Consider the following 22,895-nt stretch of genomic DNA (forward strand, 5'->3'; position numbering starts at 1 on the left):
AAACAGCAGACACAGCTTCACCCAAAAGCTGACCCTTCCCTTGGGGAAGACCTCCCCAGCCCTCTTATCACTTGAAGGAGATGCTCATGAAAGCTGCCAGGACAACTCACCCAGCACAGAAAACGAGAATTTCACTGCCACTGCTGAGCTGTGCCACCCTCAGTAAGGATGCCCACACTGCCAGGCAGGAACTCCTTATTTCCAAATCAAAACCCAGAGCACTTCTGGAACACCTGACTGGATTTGCTCTCCAGTAGAGAAGGGGGGACCTGGACTTACTGAGTGAGGGCTGACTGCAAACAGAAACAGCATCAGCCACATATGAAGCCTGAGTCTATTGCAACTTCACTATTATAGAAATTTTGCTGAATAAATGCAAATACATGAATCGGTACTGATACAAAAATTAGAAACAAAACTAAATTTGATTTTGTCTATTTAAGCATCCTTCTAGTAACAGCTGATGGAAATATTTAACAATCTGGATAAATATAATCATTAAGACAGCTACTGACTGATTTAAAACAAGCAAACAAAAATATAATTACTTGGTAATTTTTTTCCCACAAAATTCTATGCAGGATGAGGAAGTCATAGATGCAAGAGGAAAGTTAAGAGAACATACAGGAGGAGTTCTACCTTTCCATTACTGAAAAGGTTTGCATTTGTGAAGTGAATCAAATCTGATGGCCTGCAAAATTTGTATGAGACTTCCACAGAGATACACTATCACAGATAGAAATATGTTTCTAGGAGTAGTTTAAGCAAACAAGAGTCTTTTAAGTCTGACTCTACAAGTAACTTTTGGCCTACTTGTGCTTTAAAGGGTCAAAAATAATCAATAACTTGTGATAGTTTCTTCCTATCAAAGACAGAAGAGGAAACAGCATAGAAAGGAAATCAGACAAAGACACCAAAGTTAATAAACTGGGGCTTGATAAGTTATTTTAGTAAACTCTACGTGTAGGTAGCATAATAATACTATATACGTAAAAATCATGTTGTTTTGATCCCTACACCACTGTCATAACTATAACAATACACCAGCAAATGTGACAGATGCCAACAGTGGAAGCATATATAGCATACACGTGTGTGTGTGTATATATATATATTTTTTTTTTTTTTTTTAAGTATTTCACAAGATACTTTCCACCGTCTTAAGTCACAGCAGGAGCAGTTTTGGAAATAATCTTTTACTAATCCTGTACATGCCACTCTCTGATTATTCATATCAGCAACATTTGCAGTAACAGGTTGTGGACAACCAGGTAACAACCCACTTAGTTATGTGTATTTCAAAAGCTGGTGTCATCCTATGATGAATGTAACCATTTCAGTTCTCCATGATACCAAAAGTATTTCTAAGTATTTGTAACAAGAAAGCATCTATGTAAAATTAACAAGCTGATAAAAATTATTTGCTTTTGTAAAAACAATACTGGCAGTGTATAAATAATAATGTAACACAAAAAAAACTCCACCCTGTTGTACTGCAGCATACACACAAAAAAAAGTCTCTAACAGCTAGCTAGCTACATGCATGCAAGAAGGAGGGTCAGAAAAATGAGGTCATTATTCCTGAATGTCTCCTGAATGTATTGGTAATTGTAGCTGGCTCGTTCTATGTTTGTATAGGGAATTATTCCCTTTGTGAACTGGATGAATGGGAGACATCTCCAGGGGGCAGAGAAGATGATCAGAGAAGCAAAAAATTCCAATTACATCCATGACACAACAGACTCTTGCAAAAAAAAAATCACCAAGTGTTTCAAGGCTTCTCAGAGAAGAAAAACTAGCTTTATAAAGTGCCCCTCAAAGTCATGCAGTTGGACATTTGATATTTCCATTCCTTAAATAAATATTTGCAAAGCATTTTATGCAAATTCAGTAACACAAACAAAAGTAATGTTACAGATTTAAACAGGGCCTGGAGGAAGCCCCCAGGGAACGGAAGTCAGCCTGCTTCTCACAGATGGCTGCTAGTCAGTCTCTTTCACATCAGGTGCTAATACAAACTGATCCAATTTCCTCATTAAAAAACACTACTATGACTATTTGCTAATCACCATGTAATGTGACCAAGATGCAAGTCCAGCACACAGTAACATACCCTTAAAAATAAAAGTAGTAACAAAAATGCTCAACAGAAATACAGCTAACAGGTCATGTGCTGAATTCCTGAAGAAAATAATTATATACTCATAATCAAAATTCCCCTCCTATAAAATTTCAGACTGAGGTTGAGAAGAGATTAAGTATGCTCTGGGCCTCAGTCAAAAACGCTGGAAGACTGCCATTTTGAAGACAAAATTAGGAATAAAAGAGACACTCCAGTAATAAATGATAATTTCCTTATCTTTATCTTCCACTCGCTACCCAAAACAGAATAAGATACTCAAACTAATAACACATCTCTCAAAAAAAAATGGAAAATGCATCTAAAAGCCATTCCAAATAACTTACTTATTCCCTACACAGAGTATAAAATATATAAACAAATCCCAATGTGGTCATGGAATTCAGATTCTTATCAAGACCCTCCCTTCAGTTCCACGCCAGCAGACTGAAAGAAGGAAATGCACTGCTCAGTCTTACAGGAAATTGGGGTCAAAAACTAAGCAAATCCTCTACTGAAGCAACAAAAACACTGCTCTCATAGAAACAAGTAATGATCATGACATCCAAATGAACCAAAGCTTGAACCATCCTTAATGTACTTTAAAAAATTCAAAGCCTCAGGATCAGAAGAACTTTTATGCATACAGAAGTTCCCTTCAATTTTTTAGGAAGCCTAGAAGTATTCTTAGTGTAATGTAGTTTATTTCAGAAGTATACAGATCTCACTACTGACCTGCTCTAGTTAAACAGGTAACTCATAGGCAGGTTCTCAACTTAAGACTATTTTTTTGTTTTGTGATCTAGCTTCTGCAGATGGTGACATTTTGCAAGGGATACTGGAAAACAGACAACAACGGATTGTTGGAAATTAAATGCAGCCCTTACTTCAGGAAAGAATAAAGTCAGAGCTTTGAAATGCTTAATCTCAAGGAAATACAGATGTTTATGAGTACACAGATGTTTAAACAAATCCTTATTCACTGATGGAACATGTTAAAGACGCCAAAAGTTATCTTACAGAACAAACGTGTTTTAACACAAATAATAAAAAAACAAACCAAAATACTTGAGCATGGTTTGGTGACATGTTTTTCTCTTCCCTGCTGCAGACTTTGACATCTAGTTTGAGTTTATTGTTTGGCTTTTACTATTAGTATTTGTAAGCCACTTATACATTTGAAATATATTAATAAAACCTTCTACACCAAGATGAAATAGTCACTTTCCATTGTTAAATATGTAAATAAAAAACACTTTTCCAGGCTAGGAAGGGGAGTCTTTGAAATAGTACATTTACATTTGCAGGCTTATACAGAAACTTCTGATTAAGAAGACATAATCACATTTGACACAGGGAGTATTTCTCGGTATGAGGAATACAGAATACCAGATACAATCAGTGTGCATAGAGTGCTTTTTGACTATTCTAAAATATTGATTTGAAGAGAGAAAATTCTAATGTAAGTATTCTTGAAATGTACTGCAATAGGTAACCCAGAGTTGATACAAGTGTTATTTGTCATTTTTCATGTAAGTACACTGTACATTCTACCCTAATGGGAACAGAATTGCAACTCTAGCAGTGACATTAAAATAAATTTAAGTATTGACATTGTTGTACTGCAATCACGCCCTTATGCATTTAACAATATTTAAAACCTGAATATATCCAATACAAAATTTAAGGAAATTGTAATAAAATGAAGATGCAGAGAGCCTCAGACAATGCTGAGAGCTGTGAAAGACACCACGTGAAAAGAAGCATGTAACATCTTAGGCTAGTGCAAGTGAGAGGAGAAAGGAAAAACAGACAATACCATTTAAAAAACAAATTTACGTAATGCTCTTAAAGGCACCAAAGCATTTTAGAACAATTTGGAGCACAAGAAGAGTTGTTTGTCTTGGTTTGGGTGTTTTTGTTTCTCCTACAACTCACATGAATCAAGGGAAGTTTATTCTCTATTCTTATAATTGGGACATCAGGAAGAATACAAGGATGCTATACTTGTAGCTCTATTGAAAACTGTATAAACAAGCTATGGCTAAGTGAAAAAATAATGCTGAATACAATTATGTATCAGGACCTGAAATGAAGAGCTGTTCCTAATTCTTGCATTAGTTAATTCTATAATTAAAGATCAGCTCTTTAAAAATCCCTCACGAACCAGGACTAAGACTGGCATGACCACCACGGTGCAGTGCGCTCACCTTTACAGTAATCTGCGGGATCCTCCTGCTCCTCATCGTCGGACCCCAAGATCTCCTCCTCGGGCTCAGGCGGGCCGGGCTCGGGCAGGGGCGGCGGCGGGGGCGGCGGCGGAGGCGGCGGTGCAGAGGGAACTTTCTGCTGAGGCTCTGGCCTGGAAACGGGACACAGAGCACACTTTGTAAAGAGCCACCTCACCGGGGTGCCCAGCTCTTCAGCGGGGATGAAAAACCACTGAAGCATCTCTCGTTCTCACCGTCACCTTTCACATCCCCTTTGGGACACTGGGGAGGCATGCACAGAGAGGAACCTGGCCAAACCAAGAGCGGGTCTCAAGTGAAAGAGCTTGCAAAAGAGACAAAGTATAGAATCAGACGAGCTTTTGAAATTCCTGACGAGTAAATGGGACGTTAGACTCATCTTCTTGAGCACAACTGAGAAGAAATATTTTTGCAAAGACTATCAAGTAATTCAAAAGCTCCTGCCTGCTAGCTGAAGGAGGAAAGATCTCATTAATACACAGCAAGAAACAATCTTCTAGAGACACTGACCCAAACCTTAATGCACTTCTCATCTGCCAACACTATGGAAAGCTGTTTCAGTATACAAAATACTGAAAACATCTATTAGAAAGTAAGAGAAAAAAATCTCATCTTCCTGAGTAGTCTACAATGCTCATCCCAGGGCATATCACATGCTTTAATACAAACTAATTAATTTTTTAAAAAACCAAACCAAAATCAACAGTCTGACACCACCGGGCAAGAGATGGGGTTTTTTTTTGTCTAGCAGCTCCTATTTTGTAAAAAAACAACCATAAGTAAAATATACTTCATATCCTGTTCCAAAGAAAGCTGTGCTTGGTTACTACAAATTACTCACATTTCAAAACTGAGTATTTTCAACAGACTTATGTCCAGGGTTGAAGTGATATGACCTCTCTGTCATATAATTAAGAAAGCCTTCCCCAAACAGGTTGGTGCTGTTGTTTGTTTTTATGCCTCTCTCAAATGAAAAGTATATACTTTCCAAATACATTTGCAAAGTAACTTAATCAATTGTGCCATCAAAAGCTGCTATAAATTACATTTACATCTGCTTTAAATTGACCACATCTAAAAAACACTGCATTAACAGTATTTTGTCCTTCATGTAATAAAAAACGATAAATCTGTAATTGGCTGATGTTTCAGCACCTAGAATTAAGATCCAAATACTTCCTTCATCACGAGTAAAAACTGTACTTATGTTTATCCCACTGCTAAGTCATCTTCCTCATAATTCCTTTTCCTTTTAACACACTGCAATTGTTGAAGACAGACAGACTGACCATTTGGTGTCAAAGAGAACATGGTTGGTCAGAAACAAATGCCACTGGCAACACTCACCACCTGCAGAGCAGCTGCTGTTACGCCTTTGCTTAAAAGGACATCGCTGCAAGCTGCATTGCATACTAAATTCATCTGCCTGCTACCTCATTCAGATAATAAAATTCTTCAGTCAATAAATGGTCAGATTTAAAAAGGGGTACTTTGAACTAATTTATCAATGACTTAAGTTATGATGAGAAATCTAATAAAGTAAATGAATTTGCATCACTTTTAACCACATGCAACTAGACAGAATAGAAAGAAGAAATCCATTTGTAAGATAAAAAATAAATATATTTGCAGATGTTCCTATTTAAAATTATGTTGGTTGTTTGCTTCCCTCTTTCATTTTTGGCTCCCAACAGATGTCTTTATCTGGTACACTGAGAGGAAAGTAACTGCAAATGGAAAGTTCAGCACGTTCTCTGACCAGCTAATCCTACTACAAACCGGATTACTGACCCTCCTGGTTTCATGAACCAGCCTGGTTTCACGGTGCCAGCCAGCTCCCAGTGACAGTGACAGCTCCTACACCTGATCTGAAAGCTTAAAGCCAACAAACCATCACAAAGGGATCTACATTACAAACCTTCATCTGCTGGGCACAGGACCATTTTGCATACACAGATCAAGAACTAGGAACACTTAAAAATAAAAAACTAATGGTTGGACTTGATGGCCCTAAAAGTCTTTTCCAGCCTAAATGATTCTACAAGCAAAAAGAAGAATGCAGAGTGCAACAGCCAGTACTTCATCCATATCTGTACTTCATCCGTATGTCTGAAAGCAGGGTGCCAGGAACAGAGGCACATCCATCAGTGCCTGGACTCCTCATTTTTGATGATGCCATCATCTTACTTTGTTCTGACCACTAGGGCCCACATTACTAATTTGGTCACATGAAACGGTACAACTATAGAAAAGGTAGGGCAGGGAATGCAGTGTTGTGCAAGTTCAAAAATTCATTGAAGTCGGTTAAGAAAACAGGGTTCTTCTGAGTCTTTCTCAAGCTACTGTATTTGGTTTTGGTTTCAAAGGAGTTATTCTTCCTGTCTTCAATCCCAGTTGATTTTTATACTCAGATGTGTTTTATTACTGTCCTTTGAGGACACCAGGAAGGAAGGAAAGATATGACTTTATTTCCTTCTGGAGTTATTTATGATTTTTGTCAGCAAATAACAAAACACTGCTTTAAATGAGGAAGATCTTGGGTTTGCCCATTTAGCTTTCCTTGCATCTTTTGGGGCAATCAAGTATTAGTACAGAAAGATGAGGGAAGGAAAGAAACAAGCTGAGTTATATCAGTCTGACTGCTAATTCTGCATTTTAGTAATTTTTTCCTCTAGTTCAGAATTCTTAGCAAGAGATTCTTATAGTTCTTTGGTTTTTTTCCAGTTTTACTTTTCTAGGATATTTGTAAAGATCAAGTCTTCAGCATTTCACTTGATGACTTAAATTCTGCCTACAGGCTGAGTAACTCATCCTGGCATCCCCAATCCTGCTCTTATGCCAATCCACAGTTTCACAGTGTTAGGAAGGACATCAATGACAGAATTCCAGTTTTGCTATTTCTTAGTGGACTTTTATTGAATTGCAAAGATAAGCTATGATGAATGCTTCAACAACATCTTGATTTGCAATTTAGAGCATGAATACACAGTTTATTCAGCTTAGATTTCATTTTTTCCAGTACAGTCTGCTAAATGTAAATTATTTTTTCGTTTGAGTAGACTTTAAAACATTGTTGGCATCAAAAAGTCCAACCATTTAGAAACCTGTGAGTCACAAACACATCCGTAATCTCAGTTTCCTTTTCAGAAATATAATTGTCAAATACTATTACAACAAAAAGCTACTCAACAACCATTATTTCAAGTTACTAGTCTTTCTTATTCCTGAAATGCTGTAATGATATGCATGAGGTAACACATGCATGCGGAGATAAATATTAAACCTGTTTTTCTTTTTTCTGAAGTAATCACTTGGTACTCTGTGGTCTGCCACTATTAGATTGCTCATCACCATCCAAGCATAAACACTTAATTAAGAGAAGATGATGACACACCATTTCTAGACTCTCACTATTCTGTCAGCAGGTATGCAGAGAACTGACCACTTCCACAAGCTACAATGACAAACCTTATAATTGTATTGAAAGAAACACTAAAAAGAATTAGCAAACACTAGCCAGCATTTTTTGTCTTTTAATTACTGCCTTTTCATTAGACAAAAATTAATTTACAGCAAAGTCCAATCAAAATACAATTAAATCCTATTTTTAAACTGTTCTTAGAGGGAATACTTAGTAAAATAGAAAAGAAAAGCTGAAGTATTTCTCCTCTACAGTGAACTTGAAGCAAAATGCGTCAAAACCCTGCATGAAATCTTGCAAAAAATCAACTGCCCACTGTTATGAAACATAACATTTCTGACAACTTAATTTTACTGTTCTCTCTCGTGGACATGTTGCTCCATGCTCCCACTGGGTAACAGACAACAGTAAAAGCAATCTCCTTAACATTCCAACCTTAGAATACTGAGAATATTATACTATGAGAAATCCAGAAAATTCCATCCATTTTTTTTTTTTTTCTTGATGATGTTGTGGGGTCATTTGCTATTCTTCTGTAATGGAAAAGGTAAAACAAGAGCAGTGAGAGTGAGGAAAATCACAAAATGCCTTCCATATGGGAAGCATCTGAACATACTAGAGCTCTCCAGCCAAGAAAACAAGACATTAGAGTGCTACAAAATCTTGAGAGATACAGAGAAGGCAAATGGGAAATGGCTGTCCTGCCTCATCCCACACAAATTGAGCCAAGTTGATTGAAAACTCAAAAAAAAAGACTCATGCAATATGATGTTAAGAACTAAGGCGACCTTTTTTCCCTTGGATATCATGGATACAAGAAGTTATTTAAGTTCAAACAGGGCTCAAAAAAACTCGTGGAAGAAAAACTGACTGATGGCTAGCCCAGGAGTGCCCTTGACCCGTGAAGCCCAGCAGCCTGGAACGTGGAACAGCATTCAGCACACTGGGGCACAGCTCTGCACTCCTCCCCAGGAGCTGCTGCTCTGCTGCTGGCCAGAGGGAATGCAGGTGCACCTTGGGTGTGTCCTCATGCAGTCACTCCATCTTCAGACATCCATTTCTTTTCCTCAACAAATTAATGATTTCCATTACTAAAAATCAAGAGACTTCAGGCTTCTTTATCTGAAACATTCACAGACAAAAAATATGTTTTAATTTTGAAGTAATGGATAAGAATGTCTTGCAGGCAGGACTGCTATAGAAGACCATCTCAGGAAAACCTCCTGTTCCCATGGGAACATGTACAACAGCAGGAATCCTTCTCTATGAACACTGTACTGCACTCACAGAAATTTGTCAGATTAAACTAAGAACTACCTCAATCTGAGGGGAAAACAAAACTCCCCTTTAAGACTTTCAGATGAACACTACCAAAGACATTTTTTGCTAACAAAAAAAGGCATTAAAATCAGGCTAAATGACTTCATATATCTAATAAAATATAGAATAAACTATATTCTAACAATGTTATATGAAACTTCTGCCATGCCCACAGAGGTTCTACAGGGAATTTCAACCTGTAGTGGTAAAAAAGAGGAAACAAGGAGCATCAGAAGAATTATGCTGTAAGCCTCCTAAGAGATGGGAGCTTTACAAAATTTACTAGTGAGCGTTGGTCCATCTGGAAGGAGCTCCAGCTATGCACCTCTCCAGCTCATAAAGGCAAAAGCTTTTATGCTCCTGGGCAAGGCTTTCAAGGTTCTGCAGAGTTAAAAGTCTGAATCTCTATAGACAAATTTCTTACAGCTGTTATTAACTGCTGAAAGACTCAGCTATTTGGATCTCTTTCTCGTTTGTTCAAATGGTGTCTGCTTTATGAGCTGAATTCTTGCTTGCTCTTTTTTCTCAAATGCAAATTTAGCTTAATTAGACAGGTGCCTTCTAACACTGAGCTCTTTGAACCAGAGGCAGCCTTAAATGGAGGCTTTCTACATAAGTTCACACACATAAAACAAACAACAAAAAATGTAAGGAAGATCAAAAGAACTCTGAAGTTATCACTCAAGGAACAAAATTATGTTAAATGTTTCAAGTAAGATTTGAAGTGGATTATAATTCAGAATCTTTTTAAATTTTAATAGTTATGATAAATTATTTGTAATTTAATCATTCTTTTTAACTATGCCAGAGGTCATATTACTGTTTTCAGAAACAAGGTCTACAAATCCAGAAGGAAACAGGGTGTATGGAGATGTGTTTTTAACTAACTCCAGGAAATTATTGATGTGAACTTCCAGGGACAGCCTTGTTATACATGAATGGCACTATTTGTGTTCTTATTGTAGTACAAAACTGTACTACCATCTCCAATTCTAGAAAATTTATGCATAAAAAGAGCGCTGGTATGTCACAAACATGAAGCAGTTTCTACATCTGGTCATTATCAAACAAAATTATAATTCCTCCTGGGACTGTTAACATTCCTTCCAAAGATAGCATCCTACCATCAAGCATTAATAGAAGCACCAGTAAAAATCCCTCCCAGAAGGGAGCAGGCTAAGACATGGTAGCTTTTGTAACCTCAAACAGCAACATAGAATGGATTTTTCATTCCCATCTTACTTACTAGTCTTTTAGAGGCCACCATGGGCTTGAGAATGCACACTCAAAGTCCAAGTGAAATGCCAAGGAACGCTGTCTTCTCCTATTCCAAATGACAGCTATTACAAACAAATGCCATTTCACACAGCAAGCACTGCAGCTGTACCACGGCACTGCCCCAGCCCTGCATCACAGGAAGAGCACATTCCAAGGGCAGAGCTGAGGGGACCCAGCAGCAGCCTACCATTACATCAAATCACACCTAGGATGAAGCAGTAAAGTCTGCAGAGCTTAGGAGGCAGCTCTTTTGGCCTTTCTCTGATACAGTTACAGCATGTTCACAGAAGTAACTGTTTTCAAGCCCTGAAAGTCAGTCCCAAATTAAACTTTCTTCTCAAACAAATGCAATTCTGTTAAAATGTTAAAACAGTAAACCAGAAGCCAAATCTATCCAGAAAGGCTCCAGCTTAACTGGACTTGCAAGAGTAGTATGTCTTCTTCCTCAAATACTGTTTTTCTCACAGAGTTTTATTTTCCAGACAAGTGATCCATTACAGACTTCCAAAGGAAAAAAAGTCAACAGTTAATTAAAAAACACAGACCCACCTGGCACCACAAAAAGAAAATACATAGATACTCAGCACCTTACCTGTACTTCTAGTCACCAGTAAACTGCTGTAAAGGCTGAGAATGTTAAAATCATAGAATATTTTGAGCTGGAAGTGACCAACCAGCACCATCAAATCCACCTCCTGGTCCTTCAGAGGAGAGCCCCAGAAATCACATCATGCACCTGAATGTTTTGTCCAAGTGTTTCTTACCTCTGTCAGGCTTGGTGCTGTGACCATTTCCCTGGGGTTCCAGCACCCAGCCACCATCTGGATGAAGAACATTTTCCCAGTATCAAACCTAAACCTCCCTGGCTCACTTCACGCCATTTCTTCAAGTCCTGCCACTGATCACGAGTGAACAGATCAATAACACACCTTCTGCAAAAGAGGTGACTGTCAGCTCCAGCTTCACAGAGAGACATCAGGCACTGGGCAACCTGAGACCTGAAGGGCCACACCTGCCATCAGGTGTGTCTGGGTGCAGATCCTTGTCACAGCTGATGCAGTGACTGCAGCAGCTACCAAGGAATGAGTTCTGAGGCGTGACCAGATCAACTCTGAGCAAGCATTCACTACTGAGACCGGGGACAAGAGTGCCTCTTTGTGCCCTGCTGCACCAGCTACTGACTCTGTCCACTGCCTCTGGCAGCAGCTCCCAGATGTCACGGTCTGCTGCTTGGTTCCTGAGCTGCAGAGATTCTTCCACTCTGCCAGTGGAATGGCCTCTGTGGAGAGGAGCCTTTCCTCATGTCCTATTTGCCTGCACTCACTAGGGGCTGTATTTCACAGGCATAGGGGTGGTTACACTGCGTTTTAATCTCCCACCGCTGCTCTGGCAACACCCAAGTCTCATCAGGAGGTCCCACAAGAGCTTTTGGCTAAAAAAATTTAAGAAACTCCAAAGAGCCAAAGTAGAGAAACAGAGCTGTCATAAATTCATGTATTATGTACTGTTCAAAGAATACAGTTTCTTATATACACATCCTAACACATCAAAATAAAACCTCCACCTGAAGTACATCAGATTACATCAGATATGGAATACCATTCCAATGCAATGATAAAAAATGTGTTTAAAAAGTCTCTCAAACCACACATGAAGCTTCAACTTCTTCAAATCCTCTTGCAACAAGAATCCCTTCTCATGTTGCAAAGCTTCCTCCTCTATCTATGTGCAGCAACCTCCACTTCTGACCAGGAAGATGACCTGCCAGAAAACACCACCAGACAGTGGCAGCAATGGACACTATTTTGACTTCTTTCTCCCCTCAATATTGGCTGCACGATGGATTGCTTTTAACAGAATGAATCACAAGTGTAAAAATGGAAATTAATTTTTTACTTTCTTTCTGGTGTGTTATGTTGTAGTATTTAATTTCTGCCTTTCTCTCTGGCATGTTAAATTATAGTGTCTCTACTCTTTCTATTAATAACATATATTCAGGAAACATGCTGTTGTTGCTTCAGTATCCTACAGTTGCCACTAGCAACAAATTTACATTTTTGAAGGAGAGGGGCAGAATCACCCTCTGCTCTCCAACAGTCCTTACCCTGGAGAAGTTAGCAGATTTAACCCAAGATTTAGCACCAAAATCACTTGTGTGACTGACCATTTGAGGTCAAATACGGACTGAAATATGAATTCGTAACTAAATTACAAGAGACGGGATTTAGTCTTTATCACAAGACAGTAACTCCTTCAAGGAAGCATACACTCCATTGATATGCTTGAAACCATACGAAGACAACTGAAGAGAAATGAAGCCAAATGAGCTGAAGCAAACCAACAAATGCAGCGTTTCACTCGTCTTTTTAACCACTTAATGGACAAGTAGAAAGGATATTATAGGAATAGTGAAGTTGTAACCCTTCATTTAGTATCAAATGCAGTTGAGCAGCAGAGTACCTTGCCTTTGGTTGGCTGGCTTTTTCCTGACCCCTAAAGCAGCCTGGTAAAATGTAATCCTGACTTCATGCGATCATCTCAGTGCAAAAATGCATTTTTCATGTCCACAATTACTTAATGTTTGGAAGACCCATTCATCCCATTTAGTGTGAATGCATCATGCTCTGTATTATGTCTGGGAACTCCATTCTTCAGGCAATGGGAAAAGGGTAAGCAGACAGGCATTTTGCATTGGAAAAACACTGAGGGACATAACTGGCGGGTGAAAAAAACAGAGCCAGAAAGAAGAAGATTGCATGACTAAGCCAGCAATTAGAAGAACTTCTCTGTCAGCTTCAAATACAAACATTTGCTGCAATGATAAATTCTGAATGCTCCAGTTGGAATTCTATTGATACCAGACTTCGCACTGACCTTGCTTTCAAGAAGCCAGAACAAGCATTTTACATGAACTCTTTACTTTAACACAACTCCTTTTCACTAATGGGTTTTCTTTCTAAATAAAGAATTGAACTCAATCCTTCAAAATACACACAACTCCTCTCACAAACTTCCAAATCCCAGTAGCATTTCCTCTATGAAACAAGAGTTTTAGAAATATTTTCACAATTCCTACTAGCATTTATGGAAGTACCCAGCTTTCACTGCAGTATCATTAAAAGTGATAAAAGCAAGCTAAACAAGCAACTCAAAACATTTTAACTTAACTATTAGACATAAGTTGCAAAGATGCCTATAATGCAAAAACTTTTTGTTAGTGTTCAATAGTGTTATATTCTTCCATTTTGGGTATATGTGGTCATAAGTACAATATATGAAATGTCTGCTTTGAGTTTCTCTGCATCACTCATTCCTGTTAATTTATGCACTGATTTTCATAAAAGAAGTAAGTAAAAGCGGCAAAAAGATTGCCAAGTCCAGCTGCAGTCAAAAGCAAGCAAATGGTAAACTCACATTTGTTTTTCCACAAAAATTCATTTTCACTCAAATATAGATAAATAACAAGCAGCTGGTTTTAGCTTCATGACTGTTTATTAAATCTTTCTGTCTTCTTGTCTTCATAGACACAGCAGCAATTATTACTCTTCAAACACATGAAAACACTTATTTGGATAACTTTGATAAACTGATCTTTAAGAAAGCAGTTCCTTAAACTCCTTGGCTTAAAAAGTATCTTTTTTTAAGTGCCTAAATCTCTGATTTTTAAGTTTACTTTCCATACTTCTTAATGTAAAACTGAAGTTGATCTCTTGCCCAACAAACCTCATAGAACATGGCATATTTTATTTATTTTATGCAGATGTTGTTTCCAAAAGCCATTGAATTCAGCACGCTCTTCTGTCACATCCCCTCAATGAAGAGGTTGTCATTCTCAGTCTGTAAGACTCCTCCATATGCCCTTTGTCTTTCCAGATGTTTCCAGGGAAACGTCTTTCCATTCCTTATTCGCATCAACCATTTGTCTTGGGAGCTGCAGAGGCAATTTTGGAGGTTTCCACTATTTTTAAAGCTTGCAAGTGAAGGACCTCTCATTTAACTGGATCTTCAATAAGCAAGCAGCCATTACAGTAGAATTATGAAAGTCATCCCAGTATTACAGAGCACTGTCCAGCTGGCTTGAATGAGGCAGTTTTGTATACTAAATACTGTGACAATTCCTGTTGAGATTTTCAGAATCTATTTTGTGTCAGCAAGTCTGAGAATAAGGGTTATCAGACCATCTGACTCATCCCAGCCTTGGCATGCTTCACCTCACAGCATGGATGCTGGATGACTCATTGGAATATTCCTATTTCCAACAACAAGAGAGAGTCCCATCCATGATAGAAAAGCACTCAAGGAATCCCAGCTGTCATGAATTCCCAGATGATCTGTCTCCCTTGCAGAGAAGATGCAAGAGGCACCTGTCTCCAAGGGTGAGGTCTTTCTATATCCTGTGTCTCGCCACCAGAACGCTGTGACTGAAGCTTCCTCTACCAGGGCAGTAAACTCTACAGCTCAGGAAAGGAAGCTCACCTTGTAAAGGTAAATTCTGGATCCAGTTTACAACAGGAAGTTGTAAACTATTATTTCCACCAGGCTACAGCCTCCAGTTCAATTCTTTTCCAGGGTTAACCTTATCTCAAGGTTTGTCATGGAACGACAACGGTGTCTGCTGCACAGAGCTCTGAAAAACTGAACAATTTTCCTGTTCTGAGTTTCAAAAGTCAAATGTCCAGGATAACTGGCATGGCACAATACAGATCAGAAACACTGTGGTGCTGAGTTCTAATGGCAGTAAAGAACAGTGATAGCATGACTTGAAACCCGTAACATTCTGCAAGCAGAAACTGAGGTCCAAGGAATGTGGCAGGCTTACTGCTGCTGAAAATGTAAATGTTACGGCGTTATGGTGGTGACAAAGCTTCTGATATGACTGGTGCTAAAACTATGACACATCACATATGTTTGCGATGTGCCAATGTCGTGGTTTTCACTGAGACAATGTCAAAGGCAGCTAAAGCCTCTGCCACTGGCTCAGTAACAAGCCTCAAAGAAGTCTTCAAGCTATGTAGCCTCTCAGTAATAATAAATGGTAAGGAGCTGAAGAAAAATCTGAGTTGAACCACTATGTTCCAGGAGATGAGACTAAGAAAATCTGGAAGCATAGAAGGATCATTTCCCCTTATGTATCTATAGTTACTGCAGAGACAAAGTTGGTTTTCTCCTCCTGAATGAAGATGTGTATATGCAGTCAGTGCCACTGTGCATGTAGGCTATCACTGAGAGTTTTGATTCGCTAAACCTCTGAAAACATGATAGCTGAAGCACAGGCCGATTGCAGGATAGGATGGAGATATTCCACTATAAACTGAGACATCCTTAAATCATCAGCATGACAAGGCAGCCAAGCCTTGGACAGTTGTAAAATGCCTTTGAGCTTAATCCTGATTGATAGTGTGGGTGCCAGACATAGGAAAAGGCTAATATTCCTCCATGAACATTTTATCTACTTGGATTTCTACAAGAGTTCCAGCCAGGGTAAATCAGTTCCCTTTAGACAGTTGATGAATTGTTGCTAGGCAACATCAGACACAGACTAACTGTATAGTGCCAGGGTTGGGAAAGAAAGATGATGATTCATAGGGATGAACAGAGCCCTTCACACTTCTAAAGAATACTGCTTCCAGTTTGGTTAATCTTCTCAGAAGGTTTGACTTCTCAGAACATCCCACTTCATCGAGGTGGAGCAAGTACTTTGCAAGTAGGAGGAATACAGAAATGCAAAGAGATCATTGAATCATTTGGGTCAGAAAAGACCTTTAAGGTCATCAAATCCAACCATTAACCCAGCACTGTCAAGTCCACCACTAATTCTTGTCTCTAAGTGCCACATCTACACATATTTTAACACCTCCAGGGTCAGTGACTCAACCACCCACTCAACAGTCAAGATGAACAAAGCTTCACCCTAGTCACACCAAAACTGCAGGATTAAAAAATCCCTTCCCTAAATGACTCCCAGTACTAAGTACTGCTGGAGAATAACAGAGGGTTGAAAAAACAAAGCAGCAATCTTTTGTAAATCCAGAATCAGAGCAAAAGGACTGCTATTAAAAAAAAAAAAAAAAGACAATTTCTCTAAGTCTTTGTAACTCTCTAATTTTTTTGTGAAGATAATTTGAAAAGAGCTCACAAGGGGAAAACTAGAATGAAAATGCTAGGAGACTATGCCTCAGTCTATTTTGTCCCCGTTTTGCCTCAGGACAGAACCTCCTTTGTCCTCAGTACATAGTCTCCTTGCTATATCCACGCAAATATATCAGTTATAACTGTGTATATAGACAGCTGCTGTTAAATATAATGTTAGCTAAAACAATTATTTTTCTATTGCAAACAGCAAACAATAGGTTTCAACTTCTATTGTTAAACCTATTAACCTATCCACCAAATTTATAAAAATTGCTAAATGTTTTTGTGCCTTGAAATACATTTCCTGTCTAAAAATGTAGGTCTGCATCTCTTCCCTTGCATAAAAATACCAACCACAGCACAGCATCAGCCTTTCTCCCAGTGCCACCGCGTTGCCATGGAAACTGGACCCGATTTCTACTGCCAGTATATGTTCCATGTAAGCAGGAAATGAGCTTAAGTAATATTTATATAATATGCAACAGAGAACAGATATACAACATTTAGATTTCATTGGAGGCCTCTAGACCGGCTGAAGCAGCTTTAAGCATTCTCAGATTGTTTCTATCAGACATTCAAAGTATATTTTTATTGCTAGCCTCAAAAGCATAGCATAGGAAATGCACACATATGTGAAATTCAGTATATTCCTTTCTCCTTGTTTTCACTCGAAAAGACAGACAAGCTCCACACTTCATAAGTAAACAAAATCATGTGTTGAGAAAAACTAGAAGTTAATTTATTCCTTTAAGAGCCTTACTCTCAAAAAAGCATGACAGGAGACTATAAAGGCTATTTCTTGTAACACAGTCCGAAATAAAGGAAAGCCAACCTAACCTTCAGCATTTCCCATGGAATTTCTTTTCTTCTCTTTCCTTCTGTCCCCTTTAAATAAATTCCTATAAAAATACTCCCCTAAAAACACTGCCCCACAATTTTGGTGGGGGTTTGGTGGTGTTTTTTCCCTCTGAATACAAGCTGTGTATGCCCATAGTCATAGAAGGGACCTCTGGAGATCATCTAGTCCAACAGCCCTGCCGCTCCAGCTAAACCACCTAAAGTCAGCTATGCAGAACCATCTCCCAATGGCTTACTTGGAATGTCTCCAAGGATGGAGATTCTACCATGTCTCTCATGGGCAACCAACCCATGCTGGTGGTCAGTTTTCAGCACCAGGCATGAGATCAGGAGACACATTCAAACTTCTAAACAGCAAACAATCCACTGAATGATGGTCAAAATACATTTTCAATACCAAACCAACTTTGTTAGGCAGCTTGCTATAAAATGACATAACACAAAATACTTTTCAAACATACTTAAAGGGTTGGTAAAAGATGCAGAGACTTTCACACAGAAGAAAAAAACTAATTTCCCTCAACTCCCTTAGACTCCCTCTCAGAACACATTTTCAAGGGTAACATGTTTTGAAAGTAATTACTGGTCTTAAGGAATTTTTTTTTTTTTTTTGGTCTGGAAGAATTTCTTACTAGAAATATTAGAGTGGGCGACAGAGGCTACATGAATTCTCTATGTGCAGACAACCTGAGAAAGACTCAAAAGCTGACTCAAATCCTTGATCTGCACAATCAGAAACAGAATTCTTACTTCAAGTAGATGGTTCCTCCCTGTATTATAAAGCCAATACCCAAAATCTGTTCCTAAAGTCTTACGCTCTTTCTCAGCTATATAGCCTTGCTTCCAAACAAAATGCTTTAAAGTTGCAAACATTAACTGGAATTAATTATCTTGAGGGCAGAAACCCCATAAAAAGGAACATACACAGGAACTTGAGCACAACAATATTAGAAAGGCTATTCTGGGTCAGTCCAGTGATCCACACAGACCAATAATCTATATTTAGAAAAACAACTACATGCAGATGTCAAAGGAAAAACATAAGAGCAAATTAAGCACACAGGGATCCTTCCTCCTGTAAGCAGTTCTGTGATCTCCAGAAAATGGCAGCCCAGAGGCCACCACATGGGATTCCTGTGTGTTTAGTAACTACTCCCACCTGATGTTTACTCCATAAATCTGTCCAGTTCCCCTCTGAGCTAATGGAAACTTCTAACATCCATCTCGTATGGCACAGCATGAAATTCCAGAGCATACTTACACCTCTTCCAGAAGATCATCACCTCGTGTTTGTTCTGTATCTGCCATCTCGTAGCTTCAACTGATATCCTCTCTGATTCTTGTCCTGAAAGCCTGCAAACATTCATTCTGCAGTCACCTTCTTCCTGGCACACAACTTCAGAGACATCTACTGTACACCCTCTGCCATCTGTTTGTCAGCCTTGAAGATTCCTACTCAGTTTTGTCTATTCTCACAGGAAAGCTGCTCTATGACTCAAGATCCTACCCTTCACTCTTCCCTGAACCCCATCAAGCTGTATCTTTATACCCAATATTCCACAGGCAATGTGTGGAGGGCATATATTTTAGTATAATGACATTTCCTACCATGCTGTCTCCTCCTTTATTTCTAATCATGTATTTGCCTCTTTATCACTACTGAACACAAAGCTGATGCTTTTATGAAGCATCTATTTAAAAAGCAGTTCACTAAATAATGATCACGACCTCAGGATCCTTTATTTTATATGAAGTTACAATTATTTTTCAGTATACATTGCTTCGACATTTGTTAGGCTGAATTTAATTTGCCATTTTGACATCCAAAATGCTGGCATTGAGTATAGTGAACTGGGCCTGAGGTAGTTTTTTTGACCGAGATCCACCAAGACAACATAGAAGAGAAGAAATGCACATACTTCCATCACATAATATAATCAAACTAAATTTTTTTGTATCTTTGGGAAAACAAAGATTTGATTGGTTTTTGGTTTGTTTCTAACATCCTAAGTCTATGACTAGCTCATATAACCGTGACTCCCCAGAACTGTATTTATTTTATAATGAGAGTGTGATTACAGTATGAGTTATTAGACCTTTAAATAGAAGTTGATTAATCAGTAGCTCTAAAAGGAAATGACATTTCCTTTTAAAATATAATTTTACATTAAAACAATTAGGTATCTCATGAATTTTAAATAAATAAGATTCTAGAATTGTAAAGAGACCTGAAATTAAAAATATTTACCAAAGCCATACACAAAGACTCCTGCTATGCTTCAGTTAACACTGGACAGTCCCACAAAACAGATGCTTTGCAAAATAATGCAGAAAAGACATATTCTTTAAAGTAATTTTATATTTGAATCAAATATACTACTCAGGTACTTTTGAAAAAAACATATGCAATTTATAATATAACCTGGGACTTCAAAATAGTTATCTCTAAACTTAAATTTCTATGGATGTGATGAAATAATTGCAATTGACAGGAAGAAAGTATCAACATAAAATACTAGGTAGTACAGACTAAATTAGAAAATAATAGTGTTCATAACTGCAATTCTGAAGCCATATGCCAGGAAGATAAAATGTACCTACTTAATTTAGAAAGGTGAAGAGAATAAAACCTAGAACTTAGAAGCCTAGTTGACTTCAGCTGTCAATTACAATGGCAGAAAAAAGGGGCAACTTACTCTTTAGGTGACTACTAAAAATAGGTATTTAATTTCAAATGAATGAGTGCTGTATTAATAAATGAATACACCTTATTAAAAATAATTTTTCTTTTTATGGGGTGATTATAACAACTGAGATATACGGTTGCTTAAATTTCAGTGATAACTGTTTATACTCCCCGAATATGAATAAAATTAACAAAACAATGAACAAAATTAAGTTTTGATCAGAAAAAAATATACTTCTCTGAAAACAGCTGCACTAAAAATATCCTAGGGACAATGGGTAAAGATAATTGAGAACAATTTTAAAATCAATCATTTGGGCTTTACTGTTAGCTATTTGCAGAAGCCAAAAATCAGTGTAGGCCAGACAGCTCCAAGTTTACAGCAGATTTTGGCTTAGCAGACTAGAAAAGATAGCAGCTTCTTCAAGCAATTTATAAATTACTAGAAGACTTCCCTGCGTTTGTAGCAAGGCAATATATTGAAAATATTATTAAGTTTTGCAGTGCAGTATGTTTTAATTTCACTTCATTATTAAGACTGCAAAGAAATCTCGACTTTATAATGCTATTCATTATTTTTAAGGTGATCAGAATATATCCAAATGAAGATCCTACAAAATGGTAGCAAGCTGCAACTTAATCCAATAACATAAAAAAGTAATTTTCCCTTCAGCTATTTCTTCACAGACTGCTATTCTCAGAGGTGCCTGTTTTTTACCTATTTACCATTAAATAAAAAGTAAAAAATCTTTATGAATCATTATGATCTATAAAAATTAATAATGAACCGATTCTAGTTTGAAAGCAGCTGCTTCTTCATGCAAATGAGAACTCCAGTACCAGAGACATCTTTGTTCACAGTCTGAACATTCAGCAGCATTCTCAGCTGTACCTTCCACAAAAGGTGTACTTTCCACTGCACATGAACAATGTACATTTGTCAATAGTGTGAGGAATTTTAAGATCAACTGGACAAAAGGGTAAGATCATTGTAATAAATACAACTAAATGAACAGGAATGAATCCTTAAATTAAAACTGCTTTTTAAATATAAAATACTTGTTTGCACTTAAAATTCATGGTAAACCTCAGGAAGTTTGCTCTTTCTTAAAATTCTTTGTTCTGTCAGATCTCTCTGGAAAAAGTACAACACTACCTTAAGTTCTAACACAAAATCACATGTATTTGAAATAGTTTCAAAATGCATTGCCTAATAATCAATGACCAGAAGCAAAACTGTTATAAGGAAGTGGATTTTGAGACCCATGCATATTTGGCGTTTGGTTTTTGGTTTTGTTTTTTTTTTTAACCTGTAGAATAAAATGCCAATGTAAGTTAGGCCAAAGACAGGTGAAGGAATACTTCCCTGCTGATCTTCAAGGCTTTGCTCACTCCTGCCTCTCCACACAGAGCCTTCAGCTGACCAGCCCAGCAAAAGCAGAAAACAGTCATAAGATATAAACAGGAAGATACATTCATTTATTTCCTGTATATTTTCTGACTCTGCTAAATGTTTCGATCAATTAAAGGAAAACAGATGTCAGAAATGTGACTTAGCTCACGTTTTCTTGCCTGGTTTTGAAATGTGACTGGAACTGCAGGTACCACAGCCTCCACTAATAAAAAGGCTTTTGGTTTAAGAGTAGCAATGACAGCAAGAGAAGTGTGTAGGTACAAAGATTTTATTTCAGTTGTGAGGCAAAAAAACCCTACATTGTTTTGCCCCTTCAGCCTCTGCTCTTCCATTTTTGCCATTTATTTCAGGCATTTATCTCTGGTAACTGTATTTATTATTCAGTTAAGCGATACACCATCCCCATGAAAGAAAACCACAATCTTCCTCATAAAACGTCAGGAGTAGACAAAAATTAAGCACTGCCTCTCCCCTTTTGCAAAGTATAGCCTGGTAAAGGGCCTATGAAAAACTAATTTTCAAAACAGGGCCCCTAAAACCCTCAACCCTGGTATGTAAAGGAAGGACCAGGATGCAGTTTCACTCTGGGTACTGCAACAAAATGAGAATGTCAAGAATACATACATACACAAGCAAAGGAACATGCAAGCACAACACCAACACAGATGCCTCAAAAAATATGCAATTTTGAGAGGTTTTTTTTACCTTTTCAAAAAACAGATTTGATACACAGCCATCGCACAATTTCTAAGCTCCAGATGTGCTTTAGCACAGCTCTGTCAGATATAATGAAAGCAAAAGATAATCATACTGACTCTGTAGATGACAAAATTTTGCAGCAAAATTTTGTTCAGGTTGAGGGAATTCTGAGGAACCAGAAACAATGTGAGCAAAACTTCTGTTACAGTTTTTAAAGAATAGGGCCATAATTTGCATTGTAATCAATGTGCAGTGCAAAACATATGTAGACCCCACAGGGAAATAAAGATTATTTGCTCCTTACAAAGCAAATCTACAATTTCAGGGCACACAGATACTGGGGGTGAAGACCTTGGGAATCATAGTGTGAGACTTTATTCCAGACATCCTCTAAGAAACACAAAACTATCTGAAAACAGGTTTGAGATAAATGCAAATTTTCTTTAGATTATCTGTCAATTGTAAACTTCTATCTGGCTTAGGAAGGATTTTCTTGTAAAACTCAACTGCAGCAGTCAGGCTGCATGTCTGTACAGGAATGGTTCTGATGGAAAAAGTAGAAATACTTGTTTGTTGCAGTGCTACTTCTCATGCTCTACTTACTATTGTTTAATGCTTTTTGAGTTGAGTTTTTAATTCTTTAGAGAAAATGAGAATCAGGACGCATGTACTCTTAGTGCAACATGTGACTACACCTCAGAGAAAGCTCAAACTGCAGC

General features: G+C 37.9%; 1 protein-coding gene across 8 annotated transcripts in view; it reads right to left on the reverse strand.

Annotated features, from left to right (window-relative positions):
- SRPK2 (SRSF protein kinase 2) overlaps positions 1 to 22,895 on the reverse strand; it is a 125,351-nt gene that overhangs the window by 36,404 nt on the left and 66,052 nt on the right. For 7 of the 8 annotated variants that reach the window (XM_030263768.4, XM_072919523.1, XM_072919516.1 and 4 more), the window contains one exon: positions 4,330 to 4,481. In XM_030263768.4, coding sequence (XP_030119628.3) covers positions 4,330 to 4,481 — 152 coding nt within the window. Of the gene's footprint in view, positions 1 to 4,329; positions 4,482 to 18,638; positions 19,615 to 22,895 lie in introns of those variants that run through there. The other variant, XM_030263769.4, reaches the window with a different exon arrangement.

The sequence above is a fragment of the Taeniopygia guttata genome, chromosome 1A (assembly GCF_048771995.1).
Source record: "Taeniopygia guttata chromosome 1A, bTaeGut7.mat, whole genome shotgun sequence".
NCBI lineage: Eukaryota > Metazoa > Chordata > Aves > Passeriformes > Estrildidae > Taeniopygia > Taeniopygia guttata.